General features: G+C 39.6%; 1 protein-coding gene across 1 annotated transcript in view; it reads right to left on the reverse strand.

Annotated features, from left to right (window-relative positions):
• LOC115077656 (vomeronasal type-2 receptor 26-like) overlaps positions 1-16,974 on the reverse strand; it is a 150,506-nt gene extending 133,532 nt beyond the window's left edge. Inside the window, exon 1 of the mRNA XM_029579952.1 lies at positions 16,558-16,974. Coding sequence (XP_029435812.1) covers positions 16,558-16,974 — 417 coding nt within the window. The remainder of the gene's footprint in view (positions 1-16,557) is intronic.
• Positions 16,975-18,963: the final 1,989 nt, after the last annotated feature.

The following is an 18,963-nucleotide window of genomic DNA, read 5'->3' on the forward strand; positions in this document are numbered from 1 at the left end:
TGACATCATCAGAAGACACCTCTTGGTTGTATAAAGAGAGGCACCATGCGGTGGAAAGGTGGGCTGGGAGGATTTCTCCATACCTACTGGGCAGCTTTCAATTGTGGGCCCAAGATGTTTTTGTTAAGTAGGGAGAAAAACAGTGGTGAATAATGATTTTCAGTTGCCACATGTTTCTTCGGGCCCTTTAAATCTGAATGACTTCCTAGCACAATCTCAGGATGTGATCCAAGAGCAGGCAAACCTGTTGATTTCCTGTTATTTAGAAACGGAGAAAAATCTGATTATCAGGGATTTTTTGTGACAGGAATGTCTTGTTCTAGGATCAAAAAATCTGGATATTCCCTGATGTGTCAAGAAAAGCTCAGAACAGACTTTTCTCCAGTTGAAAGAAAATGTTCTTGTTCTTGGGGATAATTTTGTCTTTGTTCTCCCTTGAGATGACTTATTAAGTTAGAAGGCAACTGATATTCCTTTTTTTAACCCAATCAGTTAATGATGTTATTAGATAGTAGGATTGTTGCTCACCTGACATCTACTCCTGTATCTTAAACTTGTTGGGGAAGCAATAATCAGTACTATTTATAGTCTTCATTTCTCTTTTTCTTCATTTTCCTATAATTGGAGACTCGCTCCAGTGGTCTTTTCAATCTCTTTTTTTGTGGTTAAGAAATGTGATTGCAGTTTCTAAAGTTTATTCCTTTAGTAACTATGTGGTATGTGAGAATTGTCTATGCTCCAATGACTTCATTATTTTCAAGATTTTCTGTTTGTAATTATTTTTTGAATGTTAGAAATAAAGAGTAAAATAAAAATGTATAGAAGAGCAAGGTTTTTATTTACTTTCTAAAGTAATAGTAATCATGTATTTCTTGTAGAGCTTCTGGAAGAGTTCCAGGGTGTAGACAATGCTCCTGTGAATGATCTGTTGCAAGTAATTTTGATTTCCTTAAAGATACAGAATTGACATGAGATTCTGAGTGAGGATCTTAGTGATTTGGTGGACAAGTACAAGGATATCTTTTTATTCTGATAGGTAGGCTTGTCTCCTAGACTGAAACCCTGGCTTTATGCTTGCATGTAGGCTGTGGCCCCTGCGTCAGGCCTCAGTGTATTCCCTAAGTGAGACACTGCCCTCAGGCCTGGACTTAGGTCCAATGGGTGACCTTTTAAATACTTTGCAGTTCTGAAAACAAAATGGTTTCATTTTGAGAACAAAATGCACATCTCTAATAACAACAACATGACTCCCAAATTCTGACCATTCATCAGTGCAAGTTGAACCTTGAGCAGAATTGTTCATATCTTCTGTACCTAATAAGAAATTCCTTTAGAATGGAGCAGAATGAAAGACCCACTGTTTATTCTCCCCACAGATCAATTGCTCTGAAATTTTAAGGATAACTCGGGCACTGAGCAGAAAACTTCCATTAATTGCCTAAAAAAATAGTTATTTATTTGAAAATGTTTCTATACTGTCATTAAGTTATATATCATCACAACGGTTTACAATAAGGCACAAATATTAATGTTAAAATAAAATTGAGAGTGAGTAAAAAGTTATAAAAAGGTGCCATTACGGTTCCAGTTACAGAAAATTTCAATATTTCATCCTAGAAGGGCATAAAATAGTTTTATCTCCATAGCCCCTTCTTAAAGCTTTAAGGATACCTGCTTCCACCATGCCTGATCTTTAATGGTGAAAAGAATGCAATGCTGCTGGATAGATAAGATGAAAATACAGAAATCCTGGAACATATGGCTTTAATACCTTTTGTAAGCTACATTTTCTCATCAGATACAATTTACAGTTTTATTCAGAAGCTTTCATTGAGTGCAGAATCTTCTATGACTCTATGATTCTTTATTTATATGCTGCCTATGTACAAAAAACAGAGGTAGCTCCCCATAAAAACATACACAATAAATTACTTAAAAGTAAAAGAAGATAAAATGAAATAAAATTACAAGAGCATCAAATAACTAAAAGTCACCAGTAGAATTAATGATTAAAATAGCATCTAAAATGGAAAGCATAACAAATTAAGTAAAAGCCTGTACTAAGAATAATGTTTTCATTTACTTTTTCAAATATTTTGTACATTGTGCTGTTCTTAACTCTTGGTTAGTAGATTCCAAAATTATGGGGCAGGAACATCAAGCAGTGCCAATAGTGAAGAGCGTAAGGTCAAGAACAGCTGACATATCTCACATTATTGTCCTTTCTCTTATAAATGTTTATCTATTTTCCTCATGGAATGCAAAATGTGCTTATCGTGGCTGAATCTTCCCACTTCTATGTAAATGATGCAGGTTAGTGTAGTTTATCAGTGCACTGGCTGCCAGTAGGAGCACTGACAGGTAGGAGACTCCCGTGAGAGACTCACTGAATACTAACTCAGCTTATGGGATCTTGAATCGAGGCCACAAAAAACACCACGCTCACCCTGCAGGGACAATAACCACCAAATGATTCCAGATTAGCAGCTGATTTATAATTAGGGATAAAAAGAGTGTGAAATCTTGCTGGGCAGACTGGATGGGCCGTTTGGTCTTCTTCTGCCGTCATTTCTATGTTTCTATGTGCAGAAGGAAAAAAAATTAGTCTCGGTGCATTAATTTGGTTCATTGGGACCTATATTTGTTTCATTACGAAAACAAATATTATGTTTATTAGTTTCATTCGTTCTTCATTAAAACCAAAGGGGGAAGTATTATAGTCTATTATGGGCTCCAGAATATTGAATTTTTTAATCAATTCAAATGAAACTTGTGAGAAGAAATCATCAGAAGGGGGAAAGAACTGCAAGGTATTTAGAGTGTGGCAAAAGAGCATCAGAAGTGGTGTAAGTTATAGCCTAAGACTCCACAGAGGGTGACCAGGTTTACAGGACTGGCAGGAGTTCTCTGATACAACATGAGGAAAGCAAAGAAGCAGCAAGAGGAGGAAGAAATCATCAAGGTTTAAAAAGAGGATGCCAGCCCAGCAATAGTGGCATCAGCACCCTAAGGGACCATGAAGGGGGAATGAAGCAGAAAAGGTGGCATAAAGAATCCCAAGAGACAGGCCACACTGGTTACAGTTTGAAAATGGCATGCCCCAGCTATAATTGAAATGTCATAAGAATATAAGAACATGTCATACTGGATCAGACCAAGGGTCCATCAAGCCCAGCATCCTGTTTCCAACAGTGTCCATTCCAGGCCATAGGATCCTGGCAAGTACCCAAAAACTAAGTCTATTCCATGTTACCATTGCTAATGGCAGTGGCTATTTTCTAAGTCAGCTTAATTAATAGCAGGTAATGGACTTCTCCTCCAAGAACTTATCCAATCCTTTTTTAAACACAGCTACACTAACTGCACTAACCACATCCTCTGGCAACAAATTCCAGAGTTTAATTGTGCGTTGAGTAAAAAAGAACTTTCAACGATTAGTTTTAAATGTGCCACATGCTAACTTCATGGAGTGCCCCCTAGTCTTTCTACTATCCGAAAGAATAAATAACCAATTCACATCTACCCGTTCTAGACCTCTCATGATTTTAAATACCTCTATCATATCCCCTTCTCTGTACCTTCTCCATCGCAATTATATCTTTTTGGAGATGCGGCGACCAGAATTGTATACAGTATTCAAGGTGCGGTCTCACCATGGAGCGATACAGAGGCATTATGACATTTTCCATTTTATTCACCATTCCCTTTCTAATAATTCCCAACATTCTGTTTGCTTTTTTGACTGCCGCAGCACACTGAACCGACAATTTCAATGTGTTATCCACTATGACGCCTAGATCTCTTTCTTGGCTTGTAGCACCTAATATGGAACCTAACATTGTGTAAATATAGCATGGGTTATTTTTCCCTATATTCATCACCTTGCACTTATCCACATTAAATTTCATCTGCCATTTTGATGCCCAATTTTCCAGTCTCACCAGGTCTTCCTGCAATTTATCACAATCTGCTTGTGATTTAACTACTCTGAACAATTTTGTATCATCTGCAAATTTGATTATCTCACTCGTCGTATTTCTTTCCAGATCATTTATAAATATATTGAAAAGCAAGGGTCCCAATACAGATCCCTGAGGCACTCCACTGCCCACTCCCTTCCACTGAGAAAATTGTCCATTTAATCCTACTCTCTGTTTCCTGTCTTTTAGCCAGTTTGCAATCCACGAAAGGACATCGCCACCTATCCCATGACTTTTTACTTTTCCTAGAAGCCTCTCATGAGGAACTTTGTCAAACACCTTCTGAAAATCCAAGTATACTACATCTACTGGTTCACCTTTATCCCTATGTTTATTAACTCCTTTAAAAAAGTGAAGCAGATTTGTGAGGCAAGACTTGCCTTGGGTAAAGCCATGCTTTGTTCCATTAAACCCTGTCTTTCTATATGTTCTGTGATCTTGATGTTTAGAACACTTTCCACTATTTTTCCTGGCACTGAAGTCAGGCTAACTGGTCTGTAGTTTCCCGGATCGCCCCTGGAGCCCTTTTTAAATATTGGGGTTACATTTGCTATCCTCCAGTCTTCAGGTACAATGGATGATTTTAATGATAGGTTACAAATTTTTACTAATAGGTCTGAAATTTTATTTTTTAGTTCCTTCACAACTCTGGGGTGTATGCCATCTGGTCCAGGTGATTTACTACTCTTCAGTTTGTCAATCAGATCTACCACATCTTCTAGGTTCACCATGATTTGATTCAGTCCATCTGAATCATTACCCATGAAAACCTTCTCCAGTACGGGTACCTCCCCAACATCCTCTTCAGTAAACACCGAAGCAAAGAAATCATTTAATCTTTCTGCGATGGCCTTATCTTCTCTAAGTGCCCCTTTAACCCCTCGATCATCTGTCCAACTGACTCCCTCACAGGCTTTCTGCTTCAGATATATTTAAAAATGTTTTTACTGTGAGTTTTTGCCTCTACGGCCAACTTCTTTTCAAATTCTCTCTTAGCCTGTCTTATCAATGTCTTACATTTAACTTGCCAACATTTATGCATTATCCTATTTTCTTCTGTTGGATCCTTCTTCCAATTTTTGAATAAAGATCTTTTGGTTAAAATAGCTTCTTTCACCTCCCCTTTTAACTATGCCGGTAATCATTTTGCCTTCTTTCCACCTTTCTTAATGTGAGGAATACATCTGAACTGTGCTTCTAGAATGGTATTTTTTAACAATGACCACACCTCTTGCACATTTTTTACTTTTGTAGCTGCTCTTTTTTCTAACAATTTTTCTCATTTTCTCAAAGTTTCCCTTTTGAAAGTTTAGCACAAGAGCCATGGATTTGCATACTGTTCCTCTTCCAATCATTAATTCAAATTTATTATTTATTTATTTATTTATTTAAAATCTTTTCTATACCGTCGTTTAGTAGTGCACCATCACAACGGTTTACAGGGCGGCACGCATATATGTATTTGATTAAATTCATACTACCAAAGTGCCAAAACATTTACGGTAACAATTTCATAATCTAAGGTATATAATGTGAGATCTGGATCTTGTCTTTTATATGATTAATAGGAAATCATACAATAATTGAACTTTAAACTGCATGTTTCTTAAATTAATCTATAATGATGGATATACAATTATGCTAATGGGGTGACTTTAGCTTTGTGTAGATGTTCATTCGCTTATTCCTTTAAACTTCTTGTTCCCCATTCATGTTTTTTTGAAAAGCCATGTTTTTAAACTTTTTTTAAAGCTTTTTTTATTATGATCACTATTGCCAAGCAGTCCCACCACCGGTACCTCTCTCACCAAGTCCTGTGCTCCACTGAGAATTAGATCTAAAATTGCTCCCTCTCAGTAGTAATGGCTAGAACATAGCATTTTGTAGCCGTATGTGACAAGTCACATTGTTTATGGTTTGAAAATGTCATACCGTAGCTGTAAGTGCTAGGCATCAGTGGTAATGGATGGAACATGGCATGCCGCAGCTGTAAATGTTGCCACAGTGGTTAGGGTTTGGAAATGGCTTGCCATAATTTTAAATGTCAGGCCACAGTGTTTATGAACTGAAAATGGCAAACACCACCACTGACTTCTCTGCCTGCTTCACCCAAGCAGAGGAGAAGCAGACAGAGGAAGTCAGTAGAGTCAAGCCTCAGTGGGGGTATTTTGCAAACAGTCACAGCATTCAAATGCAGTCAATCGGTCACAGTCACTAGATGCTGCTGGCATGCCAGGAAGACAGGCAGAGCAGCCCAACCACAGAACATTAAGTTTCTTTCATTCATCTTGCCACTCACATGGCAAACCTGGAAAGCCAAGCAAAGGCAGATTAATGTTAAGGAGCACTAGTTTCTCTATAAACGATGCTGTCAGCCAGTGGATATGAGGACTTATGATGTCTCCTGTCATGGAAAATACCTTTTCACTGGGGGCACTTGTTTGTGGGCAAGAGAGTTAGCACTGAGCCACTCTGCTAGGTCTGGCCAGATGCTGAACCTGTGGGCCCAATATGGCAGCACATATATCTCCATGTCCTTCGATGGTCTTTGCGAGATAGCGTATCACTGAGATTCAAGCTGCCATCTCCTTTACTGGTATCAGACATGTGTCTTTATTCTTAGCTGCTTTTGAATTCACCTGGGACAGAAGTAAGGATTGTTTCCATTTTCCTGTGCAGAAGAGAGTGCTAGGTGGCTATAACAGGATATTGCTCTAACTTACACTGTTGTCTGAGCAATGATGGTGTTTCCTCTTGTGCTGCATCCCTCCTCTGCCTCACCCTCTGGCTCTCTTGTTGACAGATCCCTCTGTCTGCATGCTCTTCATATGTGTCCGATTGCTGGCCTGCAGTGTGAGGCTCCCTTTCACACATGGATCACATAATGTACTGAGCAGGCATGTGGGTTTCTGGTCAGAGGTCCCAGTCTCTCTGCCTCCTGCTCTTCCAAGGACATCAAACAGCACAGCTCCTCAGCTCTCACTCCCTCTTCCTGGTGAAAGCCCTTCAACTTTTCTAACAGGATGTTTGCTATAGGGATGACATCTCCCAAGGTGACACTTGGGGCATTCAGTTCCTCTGTGGTATCCTTAAAGGACATCATGATTTTCAAAGCTTTCTCTTCACTGACCAATCACGATGCCCTTAAGGGAGCTGCAAATCTATCTCCATTTCCCAAAACAGATCATCTATAATGAGACACTTGTGAGGCATCGCTAATTCCTCCTGCTTTTCATGGAGAAAGTGCCCCACTTTCACTCTTCAGTGGAAGTGCCCAGATATTTTTCTACACTTCTCTAGTAGACCATGCAGGTATACATGCACTGTGTCCATGGACCCGAGTCCCAGGGCCTCTTTCACTGCTAGGTGAAGGGTATGAGCAAAGCATCGCACACCCTGATATCCCCTGTTGGATACTGCCTTTACCATGTTAGAGATATTGTTGGTGACAAAGAAACCTGCGTTAAGACTTCTGGCTCTCTGATCCAGCTGCCAGCCTCCAGCATTTGTCTAATAGCTGCTAAAATAATGGCAGAGGTATAGCAACATCCACCAGGTAAGTGTGCAGTAAAGCCCACCTGCATCCTATTGCTCCAGCCCCTGTGGAGCTGCTGCCTGCCCCAACCTTGGCCGGGTCCCACCAGTGTGCCATCAAAGAGAGAAAGGAGTGGGAGGCATTTGTGGATGTCCGGATGATGCTTGTGAAATGCACACTGCTCCCCTGTACCTTCACCAACAGTGCCTGCAGATGACTACGTTAATGCTTCTACAAACTGGGGGGTGAATTTTCTACTGAAAATGGTCCTGGAGGGCAATTTTAAGTTTGGCACTAAGAGCTGCAGCAAACACCTGAGACCCACGTTCTCCATGACCTGCAGCGGCTGCTCATCTAAATTGATCATCTCACCAATAGTCCTAGTCTCCACTTGAAATGCAGCCTGCCTCTTTCCCCATGACAGTGTCACAAAACATCACTCCATTTCCTCCATTGTGGGCTGTCACTTCTTAGATATAGCTGGGGACTGCTGCTTCTGAAATGCCACCTGGCTGGTAGAAGGAGCTTAAGTCTTGAAAGCAGCTTGAGGAACATTTGTCCCCTTTTCAAATATTAGTGTCCTCTGTCTTGCAGAAAGGGCCCAATGACTACCGCTACTACTATCCCCAGGTGCATATTGAAGGGGATGCTGCTTCTTCAGGTGATGCTCCATTCCAGAATTACTTGCAGCCCTGTTGATTCTCTTGGCTGATGTCCTTCGCTCAATAGTTACAACATATAAAGTGTGGTTCCTCCATAGTCAGTGAAAGGACCAATCAGAAACAGCACTGCCAGAAGAGCGTCTCCGGCAGGAGTTCCTGGTCAGAAGAAGGATACGGGGTCTAGCAAGGGCTGTTTTTCAACATGGACCATAGAATCCGCCATTTCAGGTACAGGACCCAGAGGTCCAACCCAGACCGTCTGGCCCATTAGGCCAGACCCGGGGGAGGGGTAGAACATTTATTCAGGTCAGCTGCTGGTGCTGGTCTGGGCATCTAATGCTGTTGTGGGTAGGGATGTGAATCAGTACCGACTCGTTTCCGGTATCGAGTTCAGGTAAAAACCGTGGGAAATCTTCGTTCCCGTGATTCTTACCCATTTTAATCGGCTGTGTCATGCCGAAAAAAAAAAACCACCCCGACCCTTTAAATTTAATTCTTTCACATCCCCCCCAAAAAAATGTTTAAAGTACCTGGTGGTCCAGCGGGGGTCCTGGGAGCAATCTCCCGCTCTCAGGCCGTCGGCTGCCACTAATCAAAATGGCGCCGATGGCCCTTTGCCCTTAGCATGTGACAGGGTATCCGTGCCATTGGCCGGCCCCTGTCACATGGTAGGAGCATTGGATGGAGATTTGTTTGCCCCTGTCACAAGGGCCATCCATTGCTCCTACTATGTGACAGGGGCCATTTTGGGTGGTCGGGAGGGTGGGGGATGCAAAAGAATTAAATGTAAAGGGTCGGGGTGGGTTTGTGGTTTATTTTTAAGTGCCCTTTCTTCACACACCCCCAAAACAATAAGAGAATCCAACGAAAAATTGTGTGGGGTTTTCCTATCGATTTCGAGGGCCCCCTGAATTCTGATGAGTTTGAAAATATCTTCCGATATTTTTAATCGTCAGAAAAACGATTCACATCCCTAGTTGTGGGTGCACAGCCACCTTTCTTGGGTGCTCAATGTTTTTGAGCCCTAGGGATACTCAATTTGTCCATAGCATGTCCTTTTTACTGCACCAGCTCATTTAAATATTATATCAGATGCCCATGAGAGTCTCCTAATTCTTGCAACCTCAGACTGTTAATTCCTCCTCTCTTTCTACCGAAATTCACTCCCACCATGTATCTTAGCCACCTCTCCAAAGCTTTCCACCGAGACATATATTTACGAGAAGTTAATTGATACGATAGGGCAAGTTACAGTTTATGATATGTTAAGTTATAATTCATTTCATATTTTTTATGCCTTCTTTGTTCTATGTAACGCTCCTAAGTGAATTTTGTTGTTATTATGTAAACCGGTGTGATTTGTATTCTTACAGGAACTTCGGTATAGAAAAATTAAAAATAAATAAATAAATGAGAGGTGGCTATGAGAACATTAGGATATTGCATCAGCCCCAGAGAGAATAAACTACAATAGAGCTATTTTAGTATTATGCTTTGCTGACTAGTGCACTGCATGCATGTGCACCCACACACACACACACACACATTCACACACTCACACACACACACACACACACACGCACACACAAAGCAAATAATGGTATAATGCTCTAAATATGTGTGTAACATAGCCGTGCACTAGTAATAAATGCAGTAACAAAATAAATTAATCCACAAAGTGGCTGGCTATACCTGTGGTGGTGACTGGCACAGACAGCTCTCTTTGTGGATTCACTGACTCTTATACACAGTCCATTCAGACCCAGACACAGAGGGTTAAAACAACCTCTCTATCCTAGGTACTGTAGCACAGCTAGTAGTGCTGGTACTGCTATGTTTCACATAGCAACAGGTTTAAAATGTAATAAATCACTACAAACACAGCCACTGACAGGCGGAAGCCCACCTTCCCAAAGGGGAAAGGGGATGAAAAAGACTAACCTTCTAGGTCAGTGGCAGTGACAGTGAGATATATATATCACTCTGTGCAAACTAACACAGTGTGACAATAGTTAAAAAGATTAGAAAAGATGGAATGTTTCAACTGTTGAACAAAAGCACTGTTGCCTACAGAAGACTGCAGTAAAATACAGAATTCCCATACAACAGCAAAGCACTATTTATCCTCCATGAGAGAGAGATACAAATGCAAGCTGTGACAATCTTGGAATACTATAAGAAGAATAGAAAGAGCAGTGATTTGTTGCTTTAGAAAAATGCTTCCCTCTAATACATTCCCTTTCTTTGAAACAAATCACATATGTTTTATTTGTGGGACTTGCTCATTCATTTTGGGGGGCAAACAAATCAAACAAATACAGCATATTATCACAGATCAGCCATTCCTTTTAAACAAATGCACATCCCTATTTATTATGTAGCTTAGTTATAATTCAGAAAACAGTATCAGAAAGCAATAGCAATGATATGACAGTAAGTAATGATTACAATAATTAGACAATTAGGAATAATCATTTTTCATATATATTCCTTATTGATGTAGGAAGGACCTAAGGAATCAATTTGCTCCAAACATCAGGATAAACAATTCTTTAACAAGGGACAGCTCTGATCACCTTATATGCTTTCTGTGATGCATCAATTTTACTTCCTCTTTCTTTAGAATTGTTTACTGTCTTAAAGGTTTTCCTATATATTTTGTAAGCATTAGCAATAGGGATGTGCAATTGTTTTTCCTGAATTATGCAATGTCAATGAAATTGCCTAATTCGGAATCGTCCGGGAGAATCGAAAAATGATTGAATTTTTTCTAAAATTTTGGAAAAAATTAATTGTTGAGTTAGTGTGCGTGCTAACTCCAATTAATGCGCACTAAATCTGCCAGGTTAGTGTGCATTATTGGGAGTTAGCGTGCACTAATGGGAGTTAGCGTGCACTAACTCCCGATAATGCGCACTAACCCGAAAATTGGGGCCCCTGAAAAAAAAAAGAAAGAACCACAGGAAAAATGAAATTCCCATGGGGGGGGGGGACACACACCCCCCAAAACGAAGCCTGACACAAAATTTTTACCGAATCACATCTCTAATTAGCAAGTAAATCTTTTGATTCAGGGTCAGTGATGGTTTCTTTTGAGGCCTAAATGTCATAGATTAGCCATGTTGGCTTGAGTTTGGGCAGAATACAGGTCAACACCATTATAGCAGAGGATCTATAGAACCTAGTAGATAGGAAAGAGCTTGTTTGAAGGGACACCAGAGACAATATCCTGGTTATCAGGATGTCCTCTTCATCTTCCTAGAGTGAGGAGGGTGAGAAGGAGGAGTTACAGAAAGAAAGAAAAGAAAGCTTTTAGTTCCTTCTGATCATTTTGAACATTTTAGGAAGGATCCCATTCTCCTCAACCATAGGTGAACTGATGCATTGAGCACTGATATGATTATTATCACATCTGTGATCACAGCATTTTTCAATAAATAGAAAGTATTTAATTAATTAATTTGCAAATATTTAAAGACGTGTCTTAAAATAATATAAAATAATATGATTTGAGCTCTGTTGTTAAAGAAGTGAACCAGAAACTAAGAGATCATTCGCGTTATAATCCCAGATCTGCCTCAGTGTGTGTGTGTGATCTCAGAAGAGTCACAATATATTTCCCTGTGCCTCAATTCTAATCCCAAACTGCCACAGATTCTCTTTGTGGGTCCTTTGTCCTAGTGAGTCTCCCCATCACATTCTGTTCTAATCACTGACACTTTCTTTTCCTCTTGGGCATGAAATGTAATTGACATCTTTTGTCTTTCAATAGTTGTCTTGAAATTTAACTTCAGACTACAAGTAATGGTGATCATATAGGAACGAATGCAAATTGCATTGGGATTCAAATGAAATGCAATAAATACATTAATGGAATGATAAATATTATTATTATTGTTATTATTTTCAAAGCTTATTGCATTTATAAAACCTAGTTTTATACATGAAAATGGAGCTACTAAAATAGAAGACTCAGGGATCTATTTACTACGCCATATTATTTTATCACAAGAGGGATTACATAATGTGGAAGGATTTCCTATGAAATTTGGTTTCTCCCTGTGGTATGTCTAAGACATGTTTTCTCATGGATGAATTCTGTGAGAAAAAATATTACAGAGCTAAGGGACATATCACACAATAGTGGCCTCCTTTGCTTGGGTCTGCCATGGTTTTAAAGGGCCAGCAGCAGACCAAAATGCCCCTCCCCCAATATAGTATAAAATACCCCTCTGGGGGTCTGGCCAGGCCCCCTGCCCACCCCCTGCCTCCTGCTGAGGTAGCCCTAAATAAATTTTAAAAAGTATGACATCCTGTCCCCTGCTAAACCCCTCCACTTTAAGAAAAACCCTTTTCCCTGTTTAAAGCTCTCTTGGGTTTTCCCCCTCTTATAGCATACTACCCCTTTGGCTCTCCCCCATATCTATGAGCTCCAAAACCCCTTAAGTCAAAATAACTCCCTGGAGTCTAGTGAGACTCCTCTGCCCCCCCCCCAACCCCTCTTACCTTTACTCTTGTGTTCTAGTGGTAGCCCGGGTACCCCCTAGGTATGGAAATCACATGATAAAAGCAAAGTTCTGGTCAGCATCATTTTCAAATATTACATTGACTAGCCCAGAGCCTAGGGGTGCCCTAGGCTGCCTCATAACCACCAGGGTCCTTTTTAAAGTAGCATCCCAGGGAAATCAGTATGTGCGATAGTGTCCAAATGACCCCAGGATCAGTTCCTTAAAAAATGTTAAAATAACATGGTTGGCAAGAATTTTGCCAAGCAGCATTGTTTTATTTGTATTGGATTACCTATGCATTAGCTGTTTTGCATTCATTAGCCTGATCAGCCAGCTCCTTTGCAAATGACAACAGGCATAGTCCAGGGATTTTATCTGTTTTTTTCAATGCCTAGGACTTTCTATCAATTTGTTTGGTGACCTTTGCTTATTTCAATTCTTGGGGGTTTTTTTTTTATCACTCTGTGTGGCTTCTTTGCATGTTTTGGGGTCTTCAGGCTTCTTCAGTTGCTTTCATTCTCTCTCACTGCCTTGGGGGTTTTCTGCCAGTTTAGATGCCTTCTTTTTCCTTCATGTTGCTTTGAACTATTCATGCCACATTAGGTGCCATTATGTTCCTCTAATACAGCCTTGGGAGATTCAAGTCACTGGTGTCGGCACCACCCTTTGCCCCATTTTGCACCCTTGGGATGATCTGGACAGTCTTGCTGCTGTTTTGCTCCTCTGATGGTGCCTTGGAGCACTTCTGCCATTGCTGATACTGTTTTGCCCCATTGAGATGTTTGGGCTCTTCATGGCACTTTTGTTGCCATTGTACATATATTACCTGACTTTGTACAACGGCGCTTATCTGCAGATATTTGGACACAAGGATATGACACAGAATTTAGTTAGAGCAAATATAAATTTAATATTTCATATCCTTGGGAGATACTGCCAGGCTTTCAACAAAGGGAAAAGCACTTCAGCTTGTCTCAGCATTTGTTAGTCAGGGCTAAGTTCTTATAGATCAAAACCATCCAGAGACTGTATAAAGTATCAGGTACCACTTGTGTCCTATCCAATCAGGCAAACTGTATCTATGCTTCCCTGATACCACCTCCCACCTTAAGATCCAATTAGGCCTTAGAAGGGCCCACGTGTCTATTGAGTACTGTCAATCTTCTGTTAGTTCGTCCTGTCAATATATCAATCATTGTAGTAGGTCTGTGTTCTGTCATTGGTTCCAGGCCTTTGATCAGTCTTGACCTCAGGGGATCTTCAGTTTACCTGGCCTCTTTCAGTCGGATAGGAATCTGTGAGAACAAAGCTTGGAATGTGGCTCAGCCATCTGCCATCGATAACCTCATGACCTTTCATCATATCTGGTTAGGTCTGAATTCATTCCAGATGGCTCTCAGTAGCCATTCACACACAGGTCAGCTTAGGTTCATTGCATGCCAGCAGGTTCAGTTAAATCAGAAGAGCAAAGGCTTCTGGGATAAGCTGAGTGAACCAAAGTCCTGAACCAAAGCCTTCATACATCATTTCCCTCTTGTGCCACGTCAAATGTCAATAATGGCACACCAAAGCAGCAGCACCGATGACAGCAGACAGTCTAGGGCAAGGCCTATAGGTGTGTGTTCTAGCCACTAACCTTTGGTTTGTGTTGGGTGTGTGTCAAGCATGTGTCCCTCTAGATCCCTAAATTAGGTACGTGATACTTACAGAGTCAAACAGTCTTCTGATAGCAAAAGGCAGCATTAAGGCTGAAGTTACAATAAAAGTCAGTCAGCTCTGTAGTTGAACTACAAATACAACTAAATTATCATAACATTAGTCTCAAGCTTCAGTTTACATTACATATGTATCAGAAGAACAATGTAAAAAACTAACACTGACAGAAGGAAGAAATCATTCTTAGAGAGTACAGAGAAAGTAATGAAAGGCAGAGTCCATTATAGTGGACAAAGAAGAAAACAGACTAGCAGGATGAGAAAAATGTTTTAACTCATAGGCAGTGTTTATAGTGCTGGGGCCAAGATAAGGAGAAAAGAACAATAAGCAGTTAGTATGTAAAAAGATATAATAATAGAATAGTTGCAGATCCCTATGACAGTGCTCATCATGTATAAGGAGTGTATTTGTTTCAAGGAGAACAATCTCATAATAAGCATCAAAGGCCACACTACCAAGAAATATTTGTGAGAGGGAGTAAACAGACTTTAGGTAAAATCTAATAGTGTTATAGAAAAGAGATATTCAAAAAGAAATCAGAGTAAAAAGAAATAGGATTTTGAGATATTAAAGATCAGCAAAGCGGTTACCATAAGTGCAAGCTGCAGAACAAAAGAATAGAAATAGCTTATAGCAAATAGACCAGTATGTATTTAACATATGTTGGTGTGGAAGAGAAATATATATATATATATATATATATATATATATATATATATATATATATATATATATCCCTCTTGAACCATGAATTATCATATTTGAATCACACTGAGACATACCACCTTCTACGTGATCAAAGCAGCCTTCATAGGTAAAGATAAAGAAAAAAACATAGTACATATTCATTTAGCTGATTCAGCATAGAAACACATATAAGTATTAGAAATTCTAAGACTAGACTTGAACACCTAAGTACTGGCAGAGAACAAAAGAACCTATATTCTGCATAAAGTCACTCCCACATAACAAAGAAAAAAGCAAAGATCAGGTATAAATTGTAAGCATTTCAGTCCATTTAATATATGTTGTTTGTGGCAAAGGATAATTTCTGCAGTCAGTGTATGTATAGTTCTTTTAGTAGGATTCAATACTGATGGCAGAGCAGAATCTTGTAGCTCCTTACTATGTGGGATACATATGGAATGTATTAAAACCTACATAAATGCAGAAGGAATCAAATTGATCAAATTAATCAATAAGGAAATTCCACATTGTGTCAACAACTTAAATATTCAGACAATACATAAAAACATATATTTCACAGAACTGACTACATAATGCATGCATTCATTCATTCTTCATTCCCAGTATCACACATTTAACACATAACAGACAATTGACAAACTTTTGAGCTCAAAAATTAAAAATAAAAAATACTTTAAAAAGATTTAAAAGAATTGGATCGATCCACAAAAGAAAACAAAATCAGGATAAAAATTAAAATAGATCTATTGAAAAAATGAAAAGGAAGCAAACTGGAAAAAATCACACTGGAAAAAACTGTAACCATCATCTCCCATGGGACAGAGACAGATGTGCTTTGTTCCTTCGTACACTGGAAAGAAATCTAACATATGACAGTTAATATACTGATTAAAATTAAATCTAAAAGTGACATTACAGTTTCCTTAAAATTCAGCATTCTGTTATACCTTACTTTAGCAAAAAGCAATTATAAAGCTACTTTCCTGTCTATAGCCTTCCACCTCTAGGAGGCGCTGTCCCCTGTAATAAGAGCTACTTCTATGTACAAATCTAAAACCTCCCTTTTTTTTTCTGTACTATGAACTCCTAACTCAAATCCTAAAAAAGAGAAACCTGAAACAGACAACTTTGTACTTAATTAGAATTTATTTTATTTCCTTCCTATACTCATATGCTCCATGGAGTTCATACTACCAAATCCTGTAAATACTGTAAATAACAGTGGGAGTCTGAAAGTCTTCCAAATAAAAGAATGGACTTTGTTATACCAGAGAGCAATTAATTCCCTACTGTGCCCAACCTTGGGCACTCATTCATATGCATTAGCCAAGACCTGCAATTATATGTGAGGGATTTCCCTGTTTTATTTTGTTGTTTCAATCTATTTCTCCTTTCGGATCTGTATACCTAAGCTCCTATCAAAATAAAAAACCCAACCAAACTTTTACTTGATTTCCCTTGCTTCCTTTTGCTACAAAGATGGCCGCCGCCTCAGCGGGATTTTCTTTCATAACTAAGATGGCCGTCTCTTCCTTTCTCTTCCGGTTTGAGGATTTCCGGTCTTTCGGTTTTTGTATCTGCACCATCATTGTTAGGGCGGCTCCCTCCACTAACTTTTTAGCCCATGACGGTGGATCAAGAATAACTGTAATCCAGGCATCGATATATGGTATATCTTCTGGACATCCTGGATTTCCTTCTACAATTACTATATTCTGAACTTTTGTGGCTATCTGAAAATCAAAAGTCCCTATCGAAGGCCAGTTCACGGATTCTCCTAAACTTGGCCACTTATATGCACATCGCTGAATCATTCCTGCTTTTGTGCATTTATGCTTATCAAACACTTCACTAAAGTGTTCCATCATGGTTTTTAATGGAGTAGAACCTCCCCCTCCCATTTTAGAATAGAAATACAGACAAAGGAGGGAAGAGAAAGCGGACAGGTAAGGGGTCCATATCCGCCAGACACAATAGGGTCACAATCTGCAGATATTTGGACACAAGGATATGTCACAGAATTTAGTTAGAGCAAATATAAATTTAATATTTCATATCCTTGGGAGATACTGCCAGGCTTTCAACAAAGGGAAAAGCACTTCAGCTTGTCTCAGTATTTGTTAGTCAGGGCTAAGTTCTTATAGATAAAAACCATCCAGAGACTGTATAAAGTATCAGGTACCACTTGTGTCCTATCCAATCAGGCAAACTGTATCTATGCTTCCCTGATACCACCTCCCACCTTAAGATCCAATCAGGCCTTAGAAGGGCCCATGTGTCTATTGAGTACTGTCAATCTTCTGTTAGTTCGTCCTGTCAATATATCAGTCATTGTAGTAGGTTTGTGTTCTGTCGCTGGTTCCAGGCCTTTGATCAGTCTTGACCTCAGGGGATCTTCAGTTTACCTGGCCTCTTTCAGTCGAGATAGGAATCTGTGAGAACAAAGCTTGGAATGTGGCTCAGCCATCTGCCATCAATAACCTCATGACCTTTCATCATATCTGGTTAGGTCTGAATTCATTCCAGATGGCTCTCAGTAGCCATTCACACACAGGTCAGCTTAGGTTCATTGCATGCCAGCAGGTTCAGTTAAATCAGAAGAGCAAAGGCTTCTGGGATAAGCTGAGTGAACCAAAGTCCTGAATCAAAGCCTTCATACATCACCATGTTGACATAATCTTGATGCATTGGCATTACTTTGCCCTTCTGATGAAGTCTATATCCAGCAATTTCATTAGTAATGATTAGAAAAATCCCAATTTGAGATTTGTTTGGAGAATAAGAGAGATGCATGAGAGTAGGACTAGACTGAATAGCAGGAGCAACAAAATCCCAAGATGTCCAAAGGTGTTGGGGAGTATATATATTTGTTTGTTTAATTGTATTATTTATTTTATTTACATGTTTAAAAACTGCCTCTAAAAGTAAAGCTACAGAATGATGTACAATTAAACATGAACAAAATTCAAATATAATTTGGACAGCTAATTACTTGAAAAAAAAAAAGAACTTCAGAGCCAGCTTGAAGGACTGGGTTTCCTCATTGGGTGAGTTTGTTCTCACTGAATTACCATCTGGACCCTGACGTCAGTGGGAGAGGTTAGAGAGTGCCTCTAAGACCGGCACTGAGCGGCATGTCACCACCGCCAAAGCCGCACGTGCCTAAGGGGCACGCATGGCTTTGCCCGGCTTAGCCCAGATTAGTTTGGGTTAGTTTGTGAAGGCTAATAGATTTTAATATTTCCACTTAAATTGTTATTTCTTTTGATAGCTGTCCCACCAAGATGCAAATCTTAGGTTTGGTAAAGTGGAAGGGTATCTCTGGATATATTCTTTGTATATTTAATCTCTTTAGTATAATATGCTTCATAAACGTAAAGCCAAGGTGAGAGTATACCCAGCAGAACAATCACCTTCACTACAACAAAGACTTATACCTGAGTATGCTGTTTCAACATCAACTCAAGGCTTGGCAAATCCCATAGGTGGGAATGTGGGAGGAAAACAAGTTTCACCAGGGGAAATATCACTAAGCCCACCCCTACCTCACCAGCTGATAATAGCTTCCCCACAAACCCCTTCAAATGTTGCTGGAGTAGGAGGAGAAATTCTCGCTCCATTACCCCAGCATGCTGGGAACATTGGGGGTAGTTTGGAGAAAGCTAGGTCTTCGACTCCAGATTTTAAATAAAATCTGGATGAAGGAAACAGCATCCTAGTGGGGATTGGAGAAAAATCAGCTGTAACAGTAGACTCTTTGGCAGATCTAATGAAAAGATTGGCATATAACCTTCAACAACAATCAAAGTTATTACAGCATGTGTCTAATAAATTGGACTCTGTTACTCAAGACC

Source organism: Rhinatrema bivittatum, chromosome 16 (genome assembly GCF_901001135.1).
Source record: "Rhinatrema bivittatum chromosome 16, aRhiBiv1.1, whole genome shotgun sequence".
NCBI classification, from domain to species: domain Eukaryota; kingdom Metazoa; phylum Chordata; class Amphibia; order Gymnophiona; family Rhinatrematidae; genus Rhinatrema; species Rhinatrema bivittatum.